General features: G+C 35.5%; 1 protein-coding gene across 3 annotated transcripts in view; it reads left to right on the top strand.

The window, feature by feature from the left end:
* The first annotated feature begins 1,545 nt into the window (after positions 1 to 1,545).
* The window catches only part of DMAP1 (DNA methyltransferase 1 associated protein 1), a 45,025-nt gene continuing 22,427 nt past the window's right edge, over positions 1,546 to 24,143 (top strand). The window contains exons 1-9 of one of the 3 annotated variants that reach the window (XM_058177037.1): positions 1,546 to 1,619; positions 2,567 to 2,627; positions 3,933 to 4,043; positions 5,332 to 5,423; positions 7,209 to 7,404; positions 8,217 to 8,375; positions 9,508 to 9,675; positions 15,022 to 15,207; positions 22,100 to 22,171. In XM_058177037.1, coding sequence (XP_058033020.1) covers positions 3,942 to 4,043; positions 5,332 to 5,423; positions 7,209 to 7,404; positions 8,217 to 8,375; positions 9,508 to 9,675; positions 15,022 to 15,207; positions 22,100 to 22,171 — 975 coding nt within the window. In that variant the 5' untranslated portion in view covers positions 1,546 to 1,619; positions 2,567 to 2,627; positions 3,933 to 3,941. Of the gene's footprint in view, positions 1,817 to 2,566; positions 2,628 to 3,932; positions 4,044 to 5,331; positions 5,424 to 7,208; positions 7,405 to 8,216; positions 8,376 to 9,507; positions 9,676 to 15,021; positions 15,208 to 22,099; positions 22,172 to 24,143 lie in introns of all 3 variants that reach the window. The other 2 variants (XM_058177036.1, XM_058177038.1) reach the window with 2 other exon arrangements.

The following is a 24,143-nucleotide window of genomic DNA, read 5'->3' as shown; positions in this document are numbered from 1 at the left end:
GAAAAGCTAAATTGAAATTTATATTGCCTCTGCTATGAAGGTGACATCATAGGATGTGACTAAAAAAAGCAATGAGACATCTTGCTGCTTTTAGCTGCGCAAGAGGGTGAGCCCTATGGCTGAATAATTGGGGAAAATTCTGTTTGGTATAAGCAGTTTTCAAAAATAGGAACATATGTTTATGTTAGATGTTTATATTACATTACATCATTACATTATGTAGAGCAGTGGTTCTCTAAAAGTATGGACTCTTTCAAGGGATCCACAAAATCAAATAAATGGTTTCAAATTTCTCTGTTTTAATTTCTAACATTGTGAACATTTATAGGTACAATTCACATAAATATTTTCACGGCCTTCTTCTTGATTCGTGCAGTATACAGGTCCTCAATGGAAGGCAGGTTGGTAGCAATTATTTTTTCTGCAGTTCTAATTATCCTCTGAAGTCTGTGTTTTTCTTGTTGGGTTGCAGAACCGAACCAGACAGTTATAGAGGTGCAAATGACAGACTCAATAATTCCTCTGTAGAACTGAATCATCAGCTCCTTGGGCAGTTTGAGCTTACTGAGTTGGCGCAGAAAGAACATTTTTTGTTGTCCTTTTTTAATGATGTTTTTGATGTTAGCTGTCCATTTTAGATCTTGTGATATGGTAGAACCTAGAAATTTGAAGGTTTCTACTGTTAATACTGTGTTGTCAAGTATTGTGAGAGGTGGAAGTATGGAAGGGTTTCTCCTAAAGTCTACCACCATTTCTACGGTTTTGAGTGTGTTCAGTTCCAGATTGTTTTGGTTGCACCACAAGGCTATTCTATTCTATTCTATTCTATTCTATTCTATTCTATTCTATTCTATTCTATTCTATTCTATTCTATTCTAAACCAAAGCTCTTGGAGTCATGAATCATTTTTTAAGAAAGTAGAGGGTTTCTGGAACCAAAGTGTTTGAAAACCACTTCTGTCTTAGAGTTTAATGTCATCGGATGTGTACAAATGTTTAGGTTGCTTTTATCTGGATTTTGCAATGAGTAGGGAGTTAGACAATGTAGCCTAAACAGCCCAATGATTTTATGACATTTCGTTTCAGAAAACAATATTGATCTGCTTGCTTCAAAGAATAAATTATTTAAGGATAAATACATGCAGCATTTTCTGCAAAGAAACAGAGGGGGAGAAAGTGGGTTGGAATGAGGGCGATACAAATCTAGAATTTGTTCTTGGACAGCATTATTATCAGCAAGCGTAAATCTAAAGATTTTTGATACTAATTACTAAATTTGTCTTTTGTACAGCTCGTATAAAATAGCTTGTGGATTTGATGCTAATTAAATAGCCGCCATCGACCTTCCTTTAGATTTATTTTTTAAAAAGAGCCCAACAAGGGCACCGATGGCTATAGTGCAAATAGACTCCGGAACTAGCAAACCAGATTGCAAATAGTATCCGAGCCTTGATTCGAGCTGCACTGGCATCGTCGGATCGAAAGAAGACTATTCGAGAAATGTGCTTGGGAGAACTAGAGAACGGAAGTAAGCCTCGGAAGGGTTATTATAGATGTTACACAGCCGGCGTATGGTTGTTGCTGGTCTGGATTTCGGGCCGGTTCGAGATCAACGTGAAGGTATAAATGAGGAAATGTGACCGGGAGGGCTTCCTGAGGGGTTGGGAGACCGGGAGAACGGAGGAATTTATCCCGAAGTAGAAACAGCTGAAAACACATAACGGAGTTAGTAAAACGGCTCAGCGGACCTACGAACTCCTTTATAGGAATAAACCTCTGGGATTGGGGAGAAGAGAATTTGAGTAATTCGTAAGGCAGTAAGTGCAACATTTTAGTTCTTTGGTTCCTTTTCTTTGAAGTCTTTCTTTGATGTCTGCAGGATCAGCATCTTGTCCTTAAGATTGTTAAATCAGAGTGTATGGTAAATAGAACAGAAAGAATAGAATAGGATTTTGTGATTGAACCCACGTTTGATTGAACACACAAGGAATTTGTCTTGGTGCATACGCTCTCAGTGTACATAAAAGAAAAGAGAAAAGAAAAGATACGTTCATCAAGAAAAGGTAGTCTCCTACACTGTTATTTCGTATTCACTGACAAGCTGACAGGGAGATACAGTTTTAAAGCAATGTATTATTTCTAATAAAAACAATATTATAGTTGATCCCATGCTGTGCTTTTTAAATTGTCTTTTATAATTCCACTTAGCTCCCCCCCCCCCGAAGATTAGCAAGTTTATTTTTAAAAAAATAAAAAAAAAGTCAAAAGTAATACATGAGTTTAAAGAAAAGAGATCAAAACGAGGAAAATAAAGTGTAAGAATTCTATTGTGTTTTATATGCACCAGCTGTAAGACTGGCAGTACTATCTTGTTTCCCTTTACTCAAAATTCAGTTTCACTGAGTTCATTGAGTCTTATGGTTATAAGACAGTGAATACATCTAAAAACAATTGATGTTCACTCATTGAACTGAATTAATTCCTTTTGGAATATTACTACGGTGTCATTCTTAGAGTTGCAGTATATTTATATGGATGTCTTTACTGAATAGTTTATTCATTCTTAGGTACACTTTATGTCAGTCTTGACAGTACAGAAAGATTCATTTGCATCTGTAACTCCAAACGGTAAGATGAAAAATTTCACTATCATTTTATAAATAAAAATAGAAATTAACATTTTATTCCTCTTAGAAGATGTTCAGCACAGCAAAGTTGATGATGGTGGGGAAATTTGAAAAAGTAACTTTTCTAGTCAAGAATTAAATATTAATAATCTTTTGTCCGCTTCAGACGTATATTTTCTTTTTTTAATGTTGAATACTGAAAATTTGGATGCAACTAGGTCGTTTTAGTTGACTTAATATTTATTCTTTATTAAGAATTCTTATATTTGTATATTAAGGCAATATTATGTTATTGTCTTAATTTAAGAATATTTCAACTAGCCAAAAACACCCGTCTTTTGCGTTGAAATATAAGAATTTTTCCTCATGAATTCTTTTGGTCATTCTTGCAGATATTAGTGTTTTGGTTTCTACTAATAATAAAGTTATTATATAACAATTGTGTAGACTTGCTTATTACATTTTGTGAAGCATAGATATCACTGTAGATTGAACATTATTTTTAATAGCTCTTTTAAGTCTAAAATTCTCATTAGATTCAACACATGCAGAATTTGTAACAAAAAGTCTAAATTTTTGTTTGGCTGTATAACACATTTGACCATTTTTATCCCTGTTTCAGAATGTCAGGATTTGATGTGGTTTTTTCCCCCCATAAGGTTAGAAAGAAGGGGATATCTGGACTTGGTAATAATTAGTATATGGAGGATTATTCAAAATTAGGATGTTAGGATTTAGGATTCTACCTGTGGAAGAATTTTTTTATATTTTGCCTGTAGTTCACACTTATGGGAACTTTTCTGCTCTGGCGCCCTCCCCTTGAGATGAGGTCAGTGTCATCATTCCTGAACTTTTAAAGATTCTTCATGACCTGATTATGCCAGCAGGCCTGCGGCCCCTGGGGGATGAGTGTCTTGTTTAATTCTGTTTTAATGTTTGTTAAAAATTATAATGATACTACATTATTATATTTATTGTTTTATTGGATTGTTGTATGCTGCCCAGAATCACTTTCTGTGAGATGGGAGGCCATATAAGTTTGATTAGTAAATAAAATAGTGCCTGGAAACTTTCTTAAATGAAACACTTTCTCAGGATCCAAATTCCAATTACCATGTACTATTTGAATGGCAAATATATTGAGGGTTAAGATTGGTACTCTTCAAATAGATGTTTTGGGTACCTAACAAAATTTGGTGCAGAGTCTAAGGTAAAGGAAGCAGTTAATTTTGCAGAGGTGTCTGCATGCCACTGGGTGTCTAGATAAGGTTTATTTGCTTTCAATCTTTCCTTTTTCTAATTTTAGATAATCAGAATGGCTACAGGAGCAGATGTCCGGGATATACTTGAACTGGGCGGTCCAGAATCTGAAAACATAGGAACTATTAATAAGAAAGACATCATCAATTCTGATAAGGTACAGATGGGGATGGTTGATTGAGATAAGTATTCAAGAGGATAAATTTCACTATTGATTTTGTTCTATTTCCATTGAGTCCTTCTTAAACACACTTCAGGCTACACTTGCATGATAGTCTCCATGATGTATTTATTGCAGAGTGTGAGCTATGAAATAGTAGTAGTGCTTGACTTACTACTATTCATTTAGTGACTGTTTAAAGTTACAAAGACACTGAAAAAAGGGACATATGATCATTTCTCAGACTTAACAACAAATGGAGCATCCCCATGGTTACGTAATCAGATTTCAGATGCTTAGCATCTGTTTCATATTCATGACAGTTGCACTGTCCTCGGGTCATGTGATCCTCTTTTGTGACCTTCTGACAAGCAAAGTCAATGTGGAAGGCAGATTCACTTACTATAATTAACTATGGTAATTCACATAAAAACTGTGGTAAGAAATGTTGTAAAATGGGGCAAAACTTTCTTAATTGTCTGGCTTAGCAAAAAAAAAAAAAGGAGCTATAGGACTACATATACAGAAATATGTAGAAATAGCACAAGAAAGCAGAATTTTTCTTTAAACATGTAGTACTACATTGTTATTCAAGATCTTGCCAGCATGATATTCTCTTGGAGGAATCTTGGTACTTCCATTCTTGACAGGTGCTAAAAGATAATATAAAAATGAAATGCAATTTTTGTTTTGGTGTTTTTATAAAAATTGACACAGTTTTAGCCTTTCAATTCTAATGTCCTCATGTATTGGTCTCTGATTGATTTATCAGTCTGGATTAAAGATTTTATACTGCTTTTTTCATAAACTCTGCATTTTTTTCACATCATAATTTTAGAACACTTGTGTAGTTATATACACTTCCCAGTGTATCGTTTATATATTTATCTCCTATTTTGTCTTTGTAGCTTTGCTTATCTTATTGGGCAATTTATTGTTTTATTGGATTGTTGTATGCTGCCCAGAATCACTGAAAGGAAACGGTAATAATATTAGAATGAGAAGGAATTTGATTTGTCTGTTTATTTGTTCGTCAGCTAGCTGCATCTAGAATTTACACTAACTCCCCGCATCCTTGTATTCTACTTTTTAATAATAAAAATGAAATGGGAAATACAGGCTTTGAGAACTTAGAATATCAGAACATTATTTAAGAATATTAAAGGCATAAGAAGAAAACAGATGTAATATTGTAAGAACTCAAAAGGCAGAATAGCCAAACCTGCTTCTAGTAATTGACATTAATGCTCCACAAAGGATTTAAATAAATATTTTTTTATTTCAGAAAAAATCCAAGAAATCATCAGAAACCCTAACATTTAAGAGACCGGAAGGAATGCACCGAGAGGTCTATGCACTGTTGTATTCTGATAAAAAGTACATGTTTTGCTATACATTTTCTCTACCTAAGTATACACTCAGTCATCTTTCTACCCATGCACGTACGAGATGATTAACTGTTAGGACTGCTCCCTTTACATTTAACTTTCTTTTCTTTCTGTTACATTAAATGTTACAATTCAACAACAACTTTTGAAGAGACTGGGGCTTGGTGGGGAACAGCTGTGTCTTTTTGAACTAGATTCAGGGAGAAATTCATATGTAACATGAAATCCTCAAGGCATGCATGAAATTTGAAACATATCTAATATATTATTTACAATAATTTCTGAATTTACTTAATTAAATGTATAACTTATTTGCCTGATGAAACTGTAATTTGGGAGGTATTTTTAAAATGTAAAATCAGTTATTTTTAAAAAAAATCAGTTATTTTTTTCCAAACTAATCATCTTAAGAAAGATACATACATATATTTATTAATTAGAAAAAATAGCAATTGACTAAAAAGTAAAAAATACAATTCTTACATATTATAATAAAAAGTAAGGCTTTAGTATATATGTCTCCATAACCAACAGTTCTAAACTCATTTGATGTGACCAAGAAAATTTGGAGTTTGTTTCTGATATACATGTCCTCTAGGAAGAATAATTGAAATATATGCATGCAAAGTGATAGTTTATTTGTAAAAATGTAAATCTTGTTTTTATTTTTTTGGCATTTAAGTTTTCTAAGAGCAAGGCTCTTACGAAAATAATGCTGAACAACATTATATTTTAATATTGATTATATTGGCCTCATGGATAATATAACTAACTATTCAATACTTGATTTTAGTCAAGAGCAAATCACCTAAATATTACGCTTTTTTATTTTATGAAAAAGGACATGATTTCCAAGAATGGTAAGCTATTGTAATTTTGCAAGAACTGATCTCTCAAAAACATTTATAGATATTTTAAACATAATTTGTTCTAATCAAGAAGATATCCCTGAAGAAGAAACGTGAGGTGTACCACTTTCTACTTCAGAAGGAAGTAAATAGTATATTGGGCTTGCTTATCCTAATTTATATACTATGAAATTGGACTCTGCTAAGCTGTTACAGTGAGTCAGCTTGATATAGTGATTAAAAGCACCAGGCAAGAAACAGAAGATTAAGAGTTCTAGGCCATCTTTAGGTAACTGGGTGACGTTAGACAAACTCTCTTTCTCTCTCTCAGCCCTAGGAAGAAGGCAGTGGCAAATTACTTCTGAAAATCCTACCAAGCAAACCTCAGGAATCTGTCCAGACATTTATCAGGATTCAAAACTGACTCAAAGGCAAAACAAAAACCATAGCATCATAATATAAATATTTAAAATAAAATGGGAATGAATTGTTAGGGTATAATAAAAACAAATAATATAATCAGGTAACTTTTAAACTCATTCCATAGCATTGTCAGTATAGCTGTTTTTTTTCCACATCTTTATCCTCCCCATTTTTGTTTTCTTATGTCATATCTTATTTTCTTATAACACAGATAAATGTCAACTATATGAGAGAAATCATCAAGACTATTCAGATAAAAATATTCATCTAAACTCCTTTGATTGGTCTTTACATAAAATAACACCTTCAGGACTCAATCATAAATTACTTCCCAGTTCACCTAACTACAGTTTTGTACAGGTTATATAAAATAACGTGAAGGTCTGCATGGCTGTCTTGTCTTCAGGCTGTTTTTAATTCTTTTTCCAAAAATATGGATTGGGCAATACATTGAACCTTATGCTAACAATTGGTTTGGTTTAGGCCTTGTATTTTTCTTTCAGGGATGCACCCCCCCTTTTACCAAGTGACACAACACAAGGTTATCGTACCGTGAAGGCAAAACTTGGTTCCAAGAAAGTGAGACCTTGGAAGTGGATGCCATTCACAAACCCTGCTAGAAAAGATGGTGCGATGTTCTACCACTGGAGAAGAGCGGCGGAAGAGGGCAAGGATTACCCTTTTGCCAGATTCAACAAAGTATGGAGGCTTAATAAGAGTTATATTGTATATGTAAGATTGGTGAGAGGGACACGGTGGCTCAGTGGCTAAGACTCTGAGTTGTCGATTGAAAGGTCAGCAGTTCAGCGGTTCAAATCCCTAGTGCCGCATAACAGGGTGAGCTCCTGTTACTTGTTCCAGCTTCTGTCAACCTAGCAATTCAAAAATACGTAAAAATGCAAGTAAAAAAATAGAGACCACCTTTGGTGGGAAGATAACAGCATTCCGTGCGCCTTTGGCATTTAGTCATGCCGGTCACATGACCATGGAGATGTCTTCAGACAGCACTGGCTCTTTGGCTTTGAAACAGAGATGAACACTGCCTCCTAGAGTCGGGAACGACTAGCACATATGTGCAAGGGGAACCTTTACCTTTAAGATTGGTGTGCTTAATAGAATTGCATAAAAATCTTTAAAAATTTGTTCCCAATACTCTTTTACTTGCAATGTCTAGTGCTAACTCCCACATCAATTTTTAGTGATCTACTGCTGTAATTTACATGGCTTCTGTGTACATTTGTTCCCGCGGATGCTCCATATCATCTTTTTGTCTTTGAATCTGAGGCATTGCTTATCCAGCTTGTTCAAGTTCAGTCAAAATGATGACTGAATTTAGCAACTATAAAAATGGTGTAACAAGGGTATTTTGAGGAACTTTTGTTTTTGGAAGAATTGGATTTGTATCATGAATTTCTGTTACATGCCTCAATATGTCCCCTGCTTGATGGAACTATTATGTGCAAGATTAAGAAGAACCTATTGTGTGAACAGTCTTTTCTCTTTTTGGATAGACAGTACAAGTTCCAGTCTATTCAGAGCAAGAGTATCAAATGTACCTTCATGATGATGCTTGGACAAAAGCCGAAACAGACCACCTATTTGACTTATCACGACGTTTTGACCTCCGTTTTGTGGTCATTCATGACCGCTATGATCACCAGCAGTTCAAAGTAAGCCTCTAATCTCATTCAGTCATTGTAACATGTAAGAGCTGCTTGTAAAAAGATGAAACAGGATGAATTTGTTAGCTCCACTTCTTTTATCTTACTGTTCTCATTGTCATTTATCTGGGATGACTGTATACCCAAGAGAGTTTTAGTTTTACAAAGACACTTTAGACAGTGTCGATGTGTAATCGGTCTCTAGATTTAACGACAAGAAAAATATGAAGTTAACACATGCATGACTACAGCTCCTCCTTATGAGTAGGATTTATAGGTAAGGAGGATGTCATGAAAAGGGTTCTGTTGACTAATACTTTTTATATAAATGCTGTTTTAGTACAATGTGCCAAGTGACTTAAAATTTTAAGAATCCGTTATTTGACCAATTGTCATCCTATGGAAGAGTAAATATTGAACATCAAATCAGAACTTATTCATATTCCTGTTAATGAGTTTTGGCACCCCAAATTATGCCCAACTATAATCCAAATTTTAACATTAACTTTGGAATTAGCATGGTATAAGGGCTCATATGAGATTTGAATGTTTTTTTGTTTCTTTGTTTTCAGGCAAAAACAAAAAACAACTGTTGTGAAATATGAAACTATCAAACGTTAGCATGTGCTGTAAACCCAGTCCATAAACTGCAGAAAAGATGTTCTCTAATTTACACAAACACCTTAGGGTACTTCACAATTAGGCCCATCTTAACTCATGGAGAATATTAGATAATGTGATGCATCAACAAGAATTGCCCTGATTAGATAATTTTGGAGAATGATTGTTTAATCAAATATGGAAGCCTCAGCAGATTCATATTCTTGTTTCTGATTCCTTGAATTGTCCTTGTTGTAGGTTTTCAAGAACAAATGCTAAATGATAAAGATGTTTGTAAGGGTACATTTTTAATAACATTGAACATTGGAAAGAATATGTACTGCCTCTTCTTTTCACCATTAAATTAATGATATTCACATTCTACATAAGAATCATATGTAACTTTATACTACAAACCTGTACCAGTAAATCTTATTCTCATAATGTATCAGTGCTAGTTGTAGTCATATAACAAATATATATGTTCCTTTATCCCTAATCTCTTAATCATTTCTATTTTTAACCCTTGTTCTGAACTTAGAAACGGTCAGTAGAAGACCTGAAGGAGCGTTATTATCATATCTGTGCAAAGTTAGCCAATATTCGTGCAGCTCCAGGTACAGACCTGAAAATTCCTGTCTTTGATGCTGGCCATGAGAGGCGCCGGAAGGAACAATTAGAAAGGCTGTACAACCGAACACCAGAACAGGTAATGAATTAGTGCCAGAGCAGTAGCAATGGCCAGTGGTTGTTAGTTCGATTATCCTTTGAAATCATTAACACAGAGGTTCCCAATCTTTTTCGCCCGCGGCTCCCCCGGAAATCCGACCTGCAACTGCGCATGCGCACCAGACGCCCCAGAAATGGCGCATCAGCGCCAGACCCAGCGGGCGCAGATATTCCGCGGCGCCCCCATGACGATAGCGCGGCTCCCTGGGGAGCCGCGGCTCACACTTTGGGAATCACTGCATTAACATGATTCCGCTTGATAATAATTAGTAACATTATATAATACACTTCCATTGTTTGAAGATCAGTAACGGTTATGTGAATATGAACATACTTTGTTTAAAAATGCTACTCAGTGTTTGTTTGAGAAGACCTGAAATAGGTTATTGAATAGTGTGCTACTTAATGAGAATCTACTTTTTAATTTTGGATAATTTTCTCATTAAAAGGTGAACATTTGCATAATTATGCTGTTATTAAACACTGCCACCTTATTTTATTTTGGAAATATATTTTTGTTAAGAGATTTAGGCATGAGACAACAGTTGATTGATCTGGTATAAGGACATCAAATGTGTATATTATGATCAAGAATATAGATAAGAGAACTTTGGGAAGGCGATGGGTCATTGAACCATGGTATATAGTGCTGCAAGATCTGCAACTTGAAAGGCTTCCTAGACCTTTAAATGTTCCATAGGAAAAAATCCAAAGTCTAAAGCATCCTAAGTATGTGAACCTGTGGGTGGTGGAATGTGGCCAATACATGTTAACTTGCAAAACAATCTTTGGATTAGATATCCTAGTTTGCATAGAATGGTAGGAGTGCGCTTTGGTTAAAACTGTGCTTTAGTTGCATTTGTGGCACACTGGCCAGAAAATGTTCAAACAGATTAACATCATTCTTAACATTAGCAGGAAATACTGCTAGAGGTCTCAAGGAAGTAAGTATTTGGGTTAGTGGAATATTAAGAGGTAATAATGAATACTGCAAATGTGAATGTCTACTGTGTAAACGAAGAGAAAGTATGGTTTCTTTAAGGCTCTTTTAATAGCTAATGATAAGTTCAAAGTCGCGGCGTCATGGTGGCGTCACATGATGTATCAGGACTTTTCCCCCTTCACTAAACCGGGCGGGGCAGGGTCAGCATGTGATGCATCTGGCCCGCGGGCTGCAAGTTTGGCACCCCTGAGCTAGATGATGGATGTACTTTAAAAAGATTAGTAAGAATGGAAATTCTTACTAATCTTTTTTGTTTATTTGTTTACATTTTATATCCCGCCCTTCTCCGAAGACTCAGGGCGGCTTACAGTGTATAAGGCAATAGTCTCATTCTATTTGTATATTTTTACAAAGTCAACTTATTGCCCCCCCAACAATCTGGGTCCTCATTTTACCTACCTTATAAAGGATGGAAGGCTGAGTCAACCTTGGGCCGGGCTTGAACCTGCAGTAATTGCAGGCTACTGTGTTCTAATAACAGGCTTCTTAACAGCCTGAGCTATCCCGGCCCCTTTTAAAGTACAGGAGGAATGAATCAACCATTGGAAGGGACTTTCAGAGAAAGAGAGCAATGATGGAAACAGCCCACTTCTGAGGCCTTGTCAGATGATAGAGAGACAGGAACTGGAGATAGTTAAACCCATAAAACCTGGTTGGTTGGGTAAATAAATGCCACAGGATGCAGTCTCTCAAATAACCAGGTTCAGAGGTAGATATGGTCTTAAAGATGATAACTAGCACCTTAAATTGTACCCAGAAGCCCATTGGTAATCAGTGGAACTTCCAAAGCAGAAGAGTTACGCAAATATATTGGAGCATTTTGACCATTCCCTGACCTCCCACATTCTGTATCCAGCTGTAACTTCCAGGTCTTCTTCAGAAGCCACGTAGAGCACATTACAATAGTCCAACAGGGAAGTGATCATGAGCAAGGATTCCCCATGAGAATTATTACAAATGATGGACCAGATGGAAATGTGCAAAAGCCCTCCTAGTCATATCTACCATCTGATTTTTAAGCAGGAGCTGTGAGTCTATAGGAACTCACAAATTGTGGACAATTTATGAATGGGAACTATAATCCTGTTCAGAGATAAAGAGATGTAGGCTCATAAACCTGAAGCCACTCTGTTTAAGTCTGTTCCTTCCCATGCAGACCCTGATAATCACCAGGTACTGGGTCAGCAATTCTACCACATTTCTTCTCCAACTGTGAAGTGGCAGAATTAATAGTGCAGAGGGCCCTTTCCACTTCCACAGGATTCACAGGCTCAAATTGTATCAGAAGAGAAATCCCTTATCATCTTAACGCTATCCGTTAAGTTCTACTCCTAAATTTAACTGATCTGTCCACTAAATGTCATGAAATTGCTCACAGCAGCATTTCAAGTAGTCCAGGTAAACATTTTTCCCTAAAAGGAAATTAGTTGTTCTACAAATGGGGAGGCATTCAGCCAGTAAAATAAGATAGGAAAAGTATTATTGGTTTTTTGGGGGGTTTTTTTGCTACCCGAATTGCCACTGTAGACTTAATCATATCAGGGAGAAACTCAAACTTTCTCCCTTTGGGATTTTGGTGTCCCCCTGTCATTTCATCTTTCTGGATGCCTTAGAAAATCAAGGAACAATAGCAAACATATGCACATCCAGTTCAATCCAAGCTAAAGCCCCGGGCATCTTATTTCAATTGGTAACCTTTGTTGAACTGCATACTGCACTTCTAAGAGTTCTCTGAAAACCTGTGGAATCCATTAGGTATCTGGGGTAGTATCTAATGGTCCCTTCTCCTTTTTAGAGGAGAGGTTATTATATCAAATTTGTGGCAGTCAGAAAGTCATCTATCAATAAAGGATTAAACTTCAATACTCTCCAGTTTCAGATCATGTTATGTCCATCCTGAGACAAAAAACAAAACTAGTGACCTTTAATGTATGACCATGGTGGGCTTCATGGTAACAGGAGCAAAGTGGTAGCAAAATAGTCTCACCCAAAGAGTCTGCAATGACAAGGACTAAGTGTAAGGTGGAGGACCATTTTCTGGAGAGCCCCATGGCAGGAAGAACAGTCACAAGCAGGTTAATCCCTCACTGGATTGCCCCTTACCCGCCCTGGAACCAGTTAATTTTGCTTACAATCCTGATTGGAAAAAGTATTTAGAAATTTGCATGCAAATAAAAGTGATATATCAAGGAGTTAAATTAAAGCAAACCCTTTAAAGGTTAATTTATAAGAGAGAAACTAAGGACAAAGTATTCATCAATTCTGTGAAAATGTATGTTAAAATGTGGGTATGGTTTCCTTATGTCGGTGCATGTGCTTTGTTTAATATATATATATGTGAGGACTGCCTGACACTTGGGTCAGCGCTGTTATTGTTTACCTATACAAAGAAAAACAAAGCAAAAGTACAAAAGCTACCTGTGGATTAGTGTGCTTGAGAAGATATTTGGCAGGATTCTGATCAAAAAGGTAGAAGAGACAATATGACCAAAATTTGGCAACTGCTTTACCCTAGGCAAGTCACTGAAAATTCTAAGCTGTAAAATTGAAAGTCTTGAATTATGGAAAGTATTGTAATATTGCAGAATAGAAAGTTGGTTCACCAATGCAATAAGGACAATATTTGGTGGAAATCCTGTGTTAGAATAAATAGAACGATTATCAGATGATTGTTCTTTGAGCAGAGTGAGACAAAATGTATGATATCTCCTTGGTGTTCAGTATATTTATGGAAAAATATAAGGAGTGCTTTTCATGATGATAGAGGTATGTTGCTTGGAGGTCTCAGTGTGTGTGCGTATGTATGTGTAATACTTTCTATGTACAGTATGCCATGTTGGCTAGAAACTTGAATGATTTGCAGTAAATGTTTGATAGACTGTGTGATGCAACAAGGAACATGGATCTGAAAAGGTAGCAACGATTAAGATAGTTTACATATTACAACAAGGGCATGAGTGGTAGATCCTGATAGAATGCTTACTGAAGATCAAAAAAATGAATTAAGAAATTTTAACATGTAAATGCTAGTAGAAAGGTAATGGATAGTATAGGATTTGTTGTGAAGAATGAATAAATTATTCTTTAGAAAAAAACAAACGTATATAATAAACACGCTTCTGCTCACACTATATTGAGTTGGGTATATTATAAGAAACCTAAAAATAATTTAAATGCAATTGTTTCATCATATAGTGCACGGGTGTCAAACTCAATCGCATCACATGACATTTTGCGATGTTTTTGCCTTTGCAGAGCCAGGGTGGGCATGGCCTGCTCATGATGCTTCTGCCAATTTGACACCTCTGATATAGAGGGAAAGAATGTAAAGCAAAATTCTTTTTGTGCACAGTAATTTATATTTTCTATATTCTAGACAGCTTACAATATAAAATCATAAAACAAATAGGAAGAGTGAGTGGATTGAAAGGAAGAACAAGATTGAGAAGGCATAGAAAGTATAAATGGTAGTGCATGAAACAGTATATGGACATAGTAGATGTGGAAGCAAATATGGTTTTTAGGATAATGAACGTTGCTGTATCTACTAGATTAGATTATATATTTCATTTCTTTTCTTAACTGAGGCTGTTAATTTATTTGACTTATTTCTTGTTCTGTTTATGAGCTTTATATAACATTGCTCACTCCAAAAGAGAATAATATGGTAACTAAACCTATAACTATCTATGGAAAAGAATATGTCATGTGATCTTTGCAGCATTACTTTAAAGGGGCATGCAGAGCATTTGAAAGCAGTACTTCACAGTGCACTGGAGTACATAGAAAACGCCTCTTTTTGAGTTGTTAATGTACTCGCAATTTGCCAGGTTTCTGTGGCAGCTGTGGCAGAACTGTATGTATATGATTAGAAATGCATTTTGCTTCTGCTTGCCAGTTTATCCTGTCTATTGCAAATAATCTTTTTCAAATAATTGGCCCATAGAGTCATTTTTATTGAGGCAGCATAAATCTAGATATAAGACTGACTGACTGACTGACCTGAAAGACAGACACAGACACAGACAGACAGACAGACAGACACACACACACAACACACACACCCCAATGTATTGCAAACCATCTTTTTCAAATAGTTTGCTCATAGAGTCATTTTTTTATTGAGGCAGCATATATCTAGCTACTAGCTAGCTAGCTAGCTTGATTGACTGACTGATTAAGAGACAGACAGACACATATTCCCTAGAAAATCATAGAACAGGGGATCCTAATCTAGATACAAAATTGTTGCCATTAGGTGGCTCTCCAATATAGCTTTACTCATCATGTAATTCTGCTGCATTACCTCTTTTTCATTTGTAGGTGGCAGAAGAAGAATATCTAATCCAGGAGTTGCGGAAAATTGAAGCTAGGAAGAAAGAGAGGGAGAAGCGGACACAAGATTTGCAAAAACTCATTACAGCTGCTGACACAACCACTGAACAAAGACGTGCAGAGCGCAAGGCACCTAAGAAAAAGCTGCCACAGAAAAAGGAGACCGAGAAACCTGTAAACATCTTACACTTCCCTTGCTCATTTTCTTATGGTGCTATCTTACTATTTCAGTGCCTGGAGTGGTTAGTTGTCTGTATAAGTTTTTCTTGGGCAATTTGTTTTATTTCTTTTCAGACCTTAATATCTCTTGCAGCAGTCATACAGGAAGCTGCAGAATGGCCCCAGTTAAGATGGGAGGAAAGGAACTGAAATTGCTAGGCTGGAAAGGAGATAAAGTGGGCTTAAGACAAACCCTCTCAAGGGGCATTGTGAATACACAGTCAGGAAGTAACTCTCCACTGTGTCATTCTGCACAACAAACATGGTCAGTGAAAAATGCCAATTTTAAGCTGTAAGTGTGAATACTAAAGTTGGATGGAGCAGTCTATTTACAATTGCATTTGATCATTGATTTCTTTCTTTCCTGTTTCCAAAAATTAATGTACAAATTCCTGTTTAACATTGGAATGTATTTTCTTTTAAAGTAAACACACATAAAATATTTTACATAAATACAAATATTTCTTTTAAATAAGTTAATATTAAAATATAGGCAAGACATGAACTCATATAAAGAAATAGTGATTATACAGAAAGAAAATAACATAATAATTCAAATAAACTAAACATAAAAATGGAAAAAAAGCTAATTTAACAAAAGGAAAGAAAAAGAAGATCCATATAATAATCATTTAATATTAATATAAAATTAATTACATCCTTAAATTTATTATTAAATCTAGATCTTAATGTCCTTTTAAAGATGATTTCCCTTAAAATGTACACGATAAAAATAGGAAATCCAGAATACAAAAACAAATAGTAGGAAAAATAGGAGACGGAATAGGGAAGGAAAGAGTGCAAAAAAGAAGGGAAAAGAAAGAAAAGGCATTGTCACCCGATTCTCTTTGGTGCAGTAAAATAAGAAAATAAGACATCAAACCTCAATTTTTTACTTTTACATAGTAGTATAAATTAGCTATTTCTATATCAACAATCTAATTGGTAAAACCCAAAGTCAAAGTTTCATTTTTTTCCACCTGAAGCACAAAGTCCAGAAACGGTTTCCAAGTAGAAACAAAAGTAATTGTGTTTTTTTCTTCAATCAAAGTAGTCAGTTTAGCCATCTCTGCTAACTCCATCAACTTTTGCAACCGTTCTTCCATTGTGGGGATCAAAGTGTCCTTCCATTTTTGTGTATAACGTAATCTTGCTGCCATCAACATATATAACGTCAAAGTTCCATTTTTTCCCCAAATATTTTTCCATTAAACCCAAAAGAAAAGTTTCTGGTTTTATCTTTATATTCACTTTAAGAATCTTCTGTATTAGAATATGAATCCTACTCCAATATTTTTTTTTGCTTTATCACATGTCCACCACAAATGATAAAAAGTCCCTTCTTTACATTTGCATTTCGAACATTCATTTAAAGTACAGTACCTTTATACATTCTTGATAACTTATCTGGTGTTAAATACATCATCTTATAAAATTTTTCTTTTAAATTGTAATTTAGTGTAGATTTTAAACCTTTCATCCACATATTCTTCCATTGTTCAAGCTTTACATTATATCCAAAGTTCCTTGCTCACTGAAACATACATGTTCACTTTCCAAATTCAACTTCAGTAACATTTATAAACCTTAGCAATAATATGTTTACCATCTCCACACAGTAGGATAAATAAGTAGAAGATAATTGTTCTGATTGACTCGGGAGGACCAGAACAATTCACACTGGAATTTATAAAGTCTGAATTGCTAAAGCATGTAACTTGTTGCCAGGTAGAAAACTTACTGTTAGATGATTAATAATAAAAACATTATCTCCTCTTAGTGCTGACAGTGAGTTTCTAAGGTTCGGGATAAGTGACAGGGTTAAAGAATAATTGAAGCCATCACCTATAGGCTACTGAGCATATTCCCCCACCCCCACCCCATTGCAGAATGACATTTTCCTGAAAATTGCAGATGGTAGACAAGATTGGATAATTTAGGGAGCAACTTTGACCTTGAGTCCTTGTTTAACACTTTTTACCTATCACTCTTGAATATCTCACTTATAATCTTAAAATGGTGGTTAGATTTTTTTAAATAGTGTGGAATGGCAATGTGCCATATAATTTGGAAAAGGTTCTTCCTTTCAGTGATTAAGATGGGACCTCAGTAAATCCACTGGGTAGACTAAGATTTAAGGTCTTGAAAATTTGAAATCTGTGGCTTCAGTTTCTCTTAGCTTCTTAGTCATCAATCCCTGACTAGACAGGCTATTCTATTCTAGTACATGTAGAATTAAGTAGCCATTCAACTTGCTTTAGGTATATCTGGCTGCTTCCCACAATATTGCCTGGGGTCCTTATGCCTGCATGGAAGTAAACACCTCAGATTTTCTAAAGGCAGTTTATGTTGTGGCAAAAGTGCTGTTTCAACCATGACAGAGTCCATTAGGAGTAAATTATCAACTGTAGCAGGAAACTGCTTTTTCTTTTTTTTTTAAATTGCATTTTAACTAACAATTTGAATTGAGGACTGTATCAGATCATCTTAACAAAGCGAAGTCATTTACCAAAGAGTCAATTGAGGTTGAAGGTTTTACAGCTCATGCTTGCATGTGAGGTACAGCAACTTATTTAGTTGCTCTGATGTGGCAAAAGCAGGTTGTGCAGTGGGGAGGGAGTGAACTTGCCCTATAGTCTCGTTACGGATTCAGTGAAAAATTGTTGAGGGGAAATAGTAAGAATTACCCTAAAACTTATCTCAAACCCAATAAAGTTTAGATGCTTCCACAGTGCTTAGTATACAGGATCTAACATGCATGGCAGGTGATTTGATATTTCCTGTTATTTTTATAATAGATTGTTTTGGCTTTGACTGCAAATTGTCCTGGGTGTGAAATTTAATTAATTAACACTAACATATTTTGGCCTACTGATACAGGTTCAGGTATTAAAAGGGGTTCGTTTATCTACTCTCCAGTATTCAGCAAAGACAGAATAACTGGTTTGCAAGTTTCCTGCATAGAAAATGAGGTTTTCCTTTGCTTGCAGCTTGAGTACATAGAATTTGATGTGTTTCGTAGCATATTGATCATCAATTGTGTTGTAAATGTTGTACCTTGATGAACGTATCTTTTCTTTTATGTACACTGAGAGCATATGCACCAAGACGGGTTCCTTGTGTGTCCAATCACACTTGGCCAATTAAAAAAAAAAATTCTATAGGTTTTGTCTAGATACAAAGTAAGAATATCTGAACGTGATACCAGGAAATTCTCTTGTGTGTTTCATTCCCTTGACCGTTGGATTTGTCTTCAGTGGATAGTTGATTTTGGCAAATATATGAACCAACTCATGCAGAGTTCACACACCTTCTAAGACGGTGTTCAGGAGGAGTAAAAGAAAGATCAAGAGCTGATAATAGTTTTTCTTTTGAAGAAAGGTATATGAAGTTTCTAGATCACCTCCATTTTCTAGTGAGCTATGAGGGTTTGTGGAGGCGGGGATTGTCTTTCTTTTTCCAATAAGCAAGTCTGTGGTATTTGATAGCTTTTCTGTCCTTAATACCGTTGAGCAGTTTCTAAGTAAAAAAAATTGGATCACCCAGCTGTGAAGAAAGTGGATAAGATCCATCAGCCCATTGAAACAGCACCATATTTTTCTTTCTGATTCCATTCAGATGTAATAGGGTTTTTCCAAGAAGTCATCGTTTGTTAAAATGTGAATGAGCAATGTGATTGTGCACCCTTATCTTGTGCACTTTTTGCAGTAGATGCTCTGCAGTTCCTTTTTTATCACTTCTGAAGTTCAAAATAAAGGTTTATTTTATAAAGGTTTTGGCTATAGATTTAGTTTCTAGTTCTAGTTCTGATCAATAGAAGATAGTTACATGGCAGTTTCCACATGCAGAAATGAAAGAGAAACTGTGGCTTAAGTATCATGGTCCTGGCATAGGCTAAAGAAAAAGGTTTGCAAAGACAAGCATATTTACCATCATTATTAATATTTGGACCCTGGTTTGTTGGGATGCCCCATTATGTAGAATCACTGTAACATTAAAGATGGTAAAGATATAATCCAGATGGTTAGCAAATAAACTGAATATATCCCTATTTTGTAGTTTTAAAAATCATATTTGATATACCATACTTTTTGGAGTATAAGACACACTTTTCTCCCCCCTAAAAGAGAGTGGAAATGTTGGTGCATCTTATACACTGAATACAGCCATTTTTGGCCTCCCAAAGCCCCGCTCCATGCATCCTGTTTTTTTGCAAAAACAGGGCGCACAGAGACTTTGGGAGGCCTGCAGAGTGCCCCTGTGGGTTGGGGAGGGCAAAAATGTCCCCATTTTGGAAAAAAACTGGTGAAAAACAAGCCCGTTTTTTGTAAAAACGGGACGTGCAGAGGGTTTGGAAGGCCTGCGAAGTGCTCCTAGGGGCAAAGGAGGGCAAAAACTTTTTTTTCTTGCTTACCTCTTTGAAATCTTGGTGTTGTTCTATACACCGGTGCATCTTATAGTCTGAAAAATACAGTACACAAAAGCCTGGATTTATATAATGATGAAAGTTTCATGACTATCTTAGCAGATGTAGAATTTGTTTGCAAAAGAGGGACAGAATAAGAAAGAATCTGTGATAGAGCCTATTCTCTTGAATTTATTTTTTGGTGTTGGGGATTCACCCCCACCCACATATATTTTTAAAATTGTAGTTTACTTATGTAAGAATTTATGTCATTGAAACATTTGTGAGTGCAGTGTTTAAACAGCAGATACATTATATTCTTAGCTTATTATGGGGAATATATGGCTAGAAGGGAAATATTTTTTGTGAAAAATGTGAGGAATGATGAGTTGGGTACATTTGCTGCAGTATAAAGCATAAGGAGAGAGCAAAGATTAAGTTGAATGTTTGGTGCAAATAATACAGAAATTAAATGGTAAAAGGATTAGATAGATGTAGATACTGATTTTCTGGAGGTTGAAAAATTCATGCTTTCCTGTATAACAGATATTATGCATATTTTTCCTAGTTTACACAATCATGTATATCACATTTTTGAGTTATTATTTGCTTGGGAAACTATGAAAAGACAATCATAGGAATGAGGCAAAAAGTTTTACAATAGGTGTCATACTATGAAGGTTGATATGGGATTTGACAATGAGTCTTCAAGTTAGGAACTGAAGTAAAAATATAAGATGCCCAAATCAAAACATTTTGAAATAATATACTTAATTCCCTAAATAAATAATATTTGACTTTTAAAGGCCTGGTTAATGAGAGACCTCGTGGATTTTAGTTTATAGGAATAGTGCTGCCTTTAATATAAACAAAACCCCTTAGGGATGGATTCAGATGTTTTGCCTTATCTGGTAGATGATGGCTAGTTTTGAGCAATTAAAGAAAGAACAATTAAAGAAAGCATCCCACAAAAGTAAAATATTTTTTGAAAAAATATATCCTATTTTATGAAAATATCTGTAATAGTCATTCTAAAATTACTGTATTTTTCAGACTAAAAGGCACACTTTTTTGTCTCTCAAAAGGGGGTGAAAATATCTGTGTGTCTTATAGACCAAATATTGCCGAAGCCCCGCCCACCCGCCAACTGGGTTTTTTTTGCCTCTGCACACCCCATTTTCAGGGGGTTTTTTGGCCCATTTTTGAGGCTTTTTTTGGCCCATTTTTGAGGCTTTTTTGGCCTGTTTTCAAGGCTATTTTTGGCCAATTTTTTTTAAAAAAATGTTCTGAATAAAGCCTCAAAAACAGCCTGAAAAAAGCCTCAAAAATGGGCCAAAAAAGCCTAGAAAACGGGCCAAAAAAGCCCCAAAAAACAGGCCAAAAAACCCCACAAAAATGGGCTAGAAAAAGGCTGGAAAAGGCCCGAAAATGGGGTGCATGGAGGCCAAAAATTTTTTTTTGTTGATTTCCTCTTCTAAATTTAGGTGTGTCTTATAGTCAGGTGCGTCTTACAGTCCAAAAAATATAGTAGTTTTCTATTTCAGTTCAATAAAAAGTAGCTTTTTCTGTTAATTTTTAAGCATGCTACATATTTGTTTTGTTACATGATTCTAATTCTACTAAAATAGTATATCACACTTTCCAATTCTATTTTCTTTCTACTGATACAGTCCAAATACAGTCCAAAAAGTGTCACAAGATGTCATAATGTCACAAGATGTCATAATGTCACAAGAAAACTAGACAGCCCCATAGGGCTTAATTTTAGTCTATGTGAGAAAATTCTGCAGTGAAATGTACCTGCTTTATCTTGTTGAAAAGCCAATTCTAGATACATTTATATGGGAATAAGCACGTATACCTAAGTATGATACTTGATCCAAGTCCAAGAGTTCACATCTTTTGAGCTTTTGTTAAGGAATATTTCTGCTTATGCATCATAAGGAATACTTCTATTAGTTTTATGCATCATTCTCACTTTCATTTCTAATGTTTTTGAGGAAAGTTTATTAAATATTTAAGGAATGAATGTCTAACACCACTATCAAATTCAGAAGCAAATATAGTGTAGACATGTAGTTGGAACTACATAGATGCCGTATTTGAATGAACTAAATATAATCAGATTTCATTGTCATATCACATTCTCATTTGCTGTGAATAATTTTGAATAGGTGCTATGTATAGCTGCTATACTGTTACTGTTTGTTGTTATCTTAATGTACTAAAGCCACACTGTTACAATTTCAATTACATTTAGAATAGTAGATAGGTTTAGAAGCAGTATGGTAAATTCATTTCCTATCCATCACATCCTTCCAATTATTCTCAGAAGGATTTTCATCTGACTTCAAATTTATCTCTGACAAGTGTTTTTATAGGAAGAAACTCTGGTTTTTGCTTTACCTTCACAATTTACCTTGAATTGTCTTTCTGTTTTAGGCTGTCCCTGAAACAGCTGGCATCAAGTTTCCAGATTTCAAGTCTGCAGGTGTTACGTTGAGGAGTCAAAGGGTAAGTTAATGTGCTAGTTTTTCGGATCTAAAGGGGTACCTGCTTCCCCTTTTTCATTTCTTGTTCCTTTCCTGTTTATTTATTTATTTATTTATTTTATTTAATTTTTATACCGCCCTTCTCCCGAAGGACTCAGGGCGGTGTACAGGCAAAAAATAAAACAATACAATATACAGATTAAAATACCATTTAAAAACTTATTAAATTAGCCTGAGATTAAAAATTTCCATACTAAAAACCCCATTTAAAATTAATAAAATTTCCCTTAAAACTAATTTAAGCCAGCCCCGCGTGGATAAAAAGATGTGTTTTTAGTTCGCGACGAAATGTCCGAAGGTCAGGTATTTGACGTAACCCTGTTAATGAACTAATGGAGCATGAACTGCAATACTGTAGTAAAATAGCTTCAACTAATTTTTGGAATATAGACTGTGTAGCTTTTGAACCTGTCTCTTTCCCTCTTAAGTGTGGGTAGGTAATTTGGTGTGTGTGTGTGTGTGTGTGTGTGTGTGTGTGTGTGTGTGAAGAGATGTAATTTAGTTTTTTTTTTTTTTAATTCTTTGAGGGCTACTTCATAACATAAGCTAAGGTAAAAAAAAATAATGCTTTTGAGGACTTCTTAAGTGATGAAATGGGTCTATTACATCTTAGGGGCTTTAAAATTTTTGTGCTCCCCCTCCCATTGCAGGCTGTTGCACTGTAGAAAATCAGTAGTACAGGTAATCCTCGACAAGTGTAATGAAGCTTGGCCATTATAGTCATAAGTTGCACAGCTGTCAGGTGAAGCACCCATGTGATCACCTCACTTAATGAACCCCCATCCCTTTCTCCCCAGTGTGGTCATTGAGTGGAGCAAGAGTGCTTCAGGGGCCCCAGGGAAGCCTCTGGAAGGCCTCGCTCAGTCCCTGCCCCAAGCCTTTCAAGGTGTCTCCCATTCCCTGAGGAACTCCATGTTCTGCTTCTCACCTCTTGGAGTCTCCTTAGGCTTTGAGCCTGCTTTGCCACCCAGCTGATCCTCCCCATCTTGGCCCTCCAATCACTTGCTTACCTTTTGCTACATATCTTGAAGTTCTGCAGATCACATTAGGGAAGAAGAAGAAACTGCTCTATCCTTAGGCCATGTGGTCTGGTCTTGGAAGTGAGCACCATTTTCGAAGTGGCGTAACTCCTCCCCTTAACTTCACGATGGGGTTTTCAAGGGTATAGCTTTGTTGTGGGATATGTTTCCAAAGCTTTAAGGGTGGTTGTGTATGATTTGTTTTCAAATGTAAGGTTGGGAAATATATGGAATTTAATATTTAAAATGAGATTAATCAGAGTAATTCTTAATCATGACTTGGAATGCTGTTTCTATGTGGCCAATTTTTTTGCTGTTGCAGAAGGTAAAAGTATCTGGTTCAGTTTTGGAGTCAGACTCATATAAGAGTTCACAACAAATCAAGGATTGCTATGAATATGAATATTAGACTCAATTATATGTTATTTTTTAATATTATTTTAATTAGAAGGTTAAAATGCAAAGCCCCCAAAAAAAAGGAAAGGAAAGGAAATTTTACAAAAAATAAAACACTATTAGACAAAAAACATTCAAAGAAAAAAAAGAAAGAAATTGTGCATTAAAAATAAATTAAAAACATGTGAGCTAAGAAGAATCAGCCTAATATATCTGGAATTCAGGTGAAACCAACAATTTTCTCCTCTCACAATGGACATTCAACAACAGGGAGCAAGTGACATTGCATGTGTCACAACATCATGAACCGCCTACCACCGTTCACATATGTGGCCTAATTTAGATGCCATGGGTTCTGTCTGATGCCTTCACTTCTCATGATCAGCGTATAATATGGCAAGGATTTTGATTAGTCCAAGTGGACAATCTAAATGTCAGTTTATGACAATCTTAGGACATTTACTAATAAGATTCTCCTTCTGAACTGAAATTGAAACTAACATTTTATTATCCTAACTT

Source organism: Ahaetulla prasina, chromosome 3, assembly GCF_028640845.1.
Source record: "Ahaetulla prasina isolate Xishuangbanna chromosome 3, ASM2864084v1, whole genome shotgun sequence".
NCBI lineage: Eukaryota > Metazoa > Chordata > Lepidosauria > Squamata > Colubridae > Ahaetulla > Ahaetulla prasina.
Note: the sequence above shows the minus strand (reverse complement) of the source record. Positions and strands in the feature narration are given on the sequence as shown.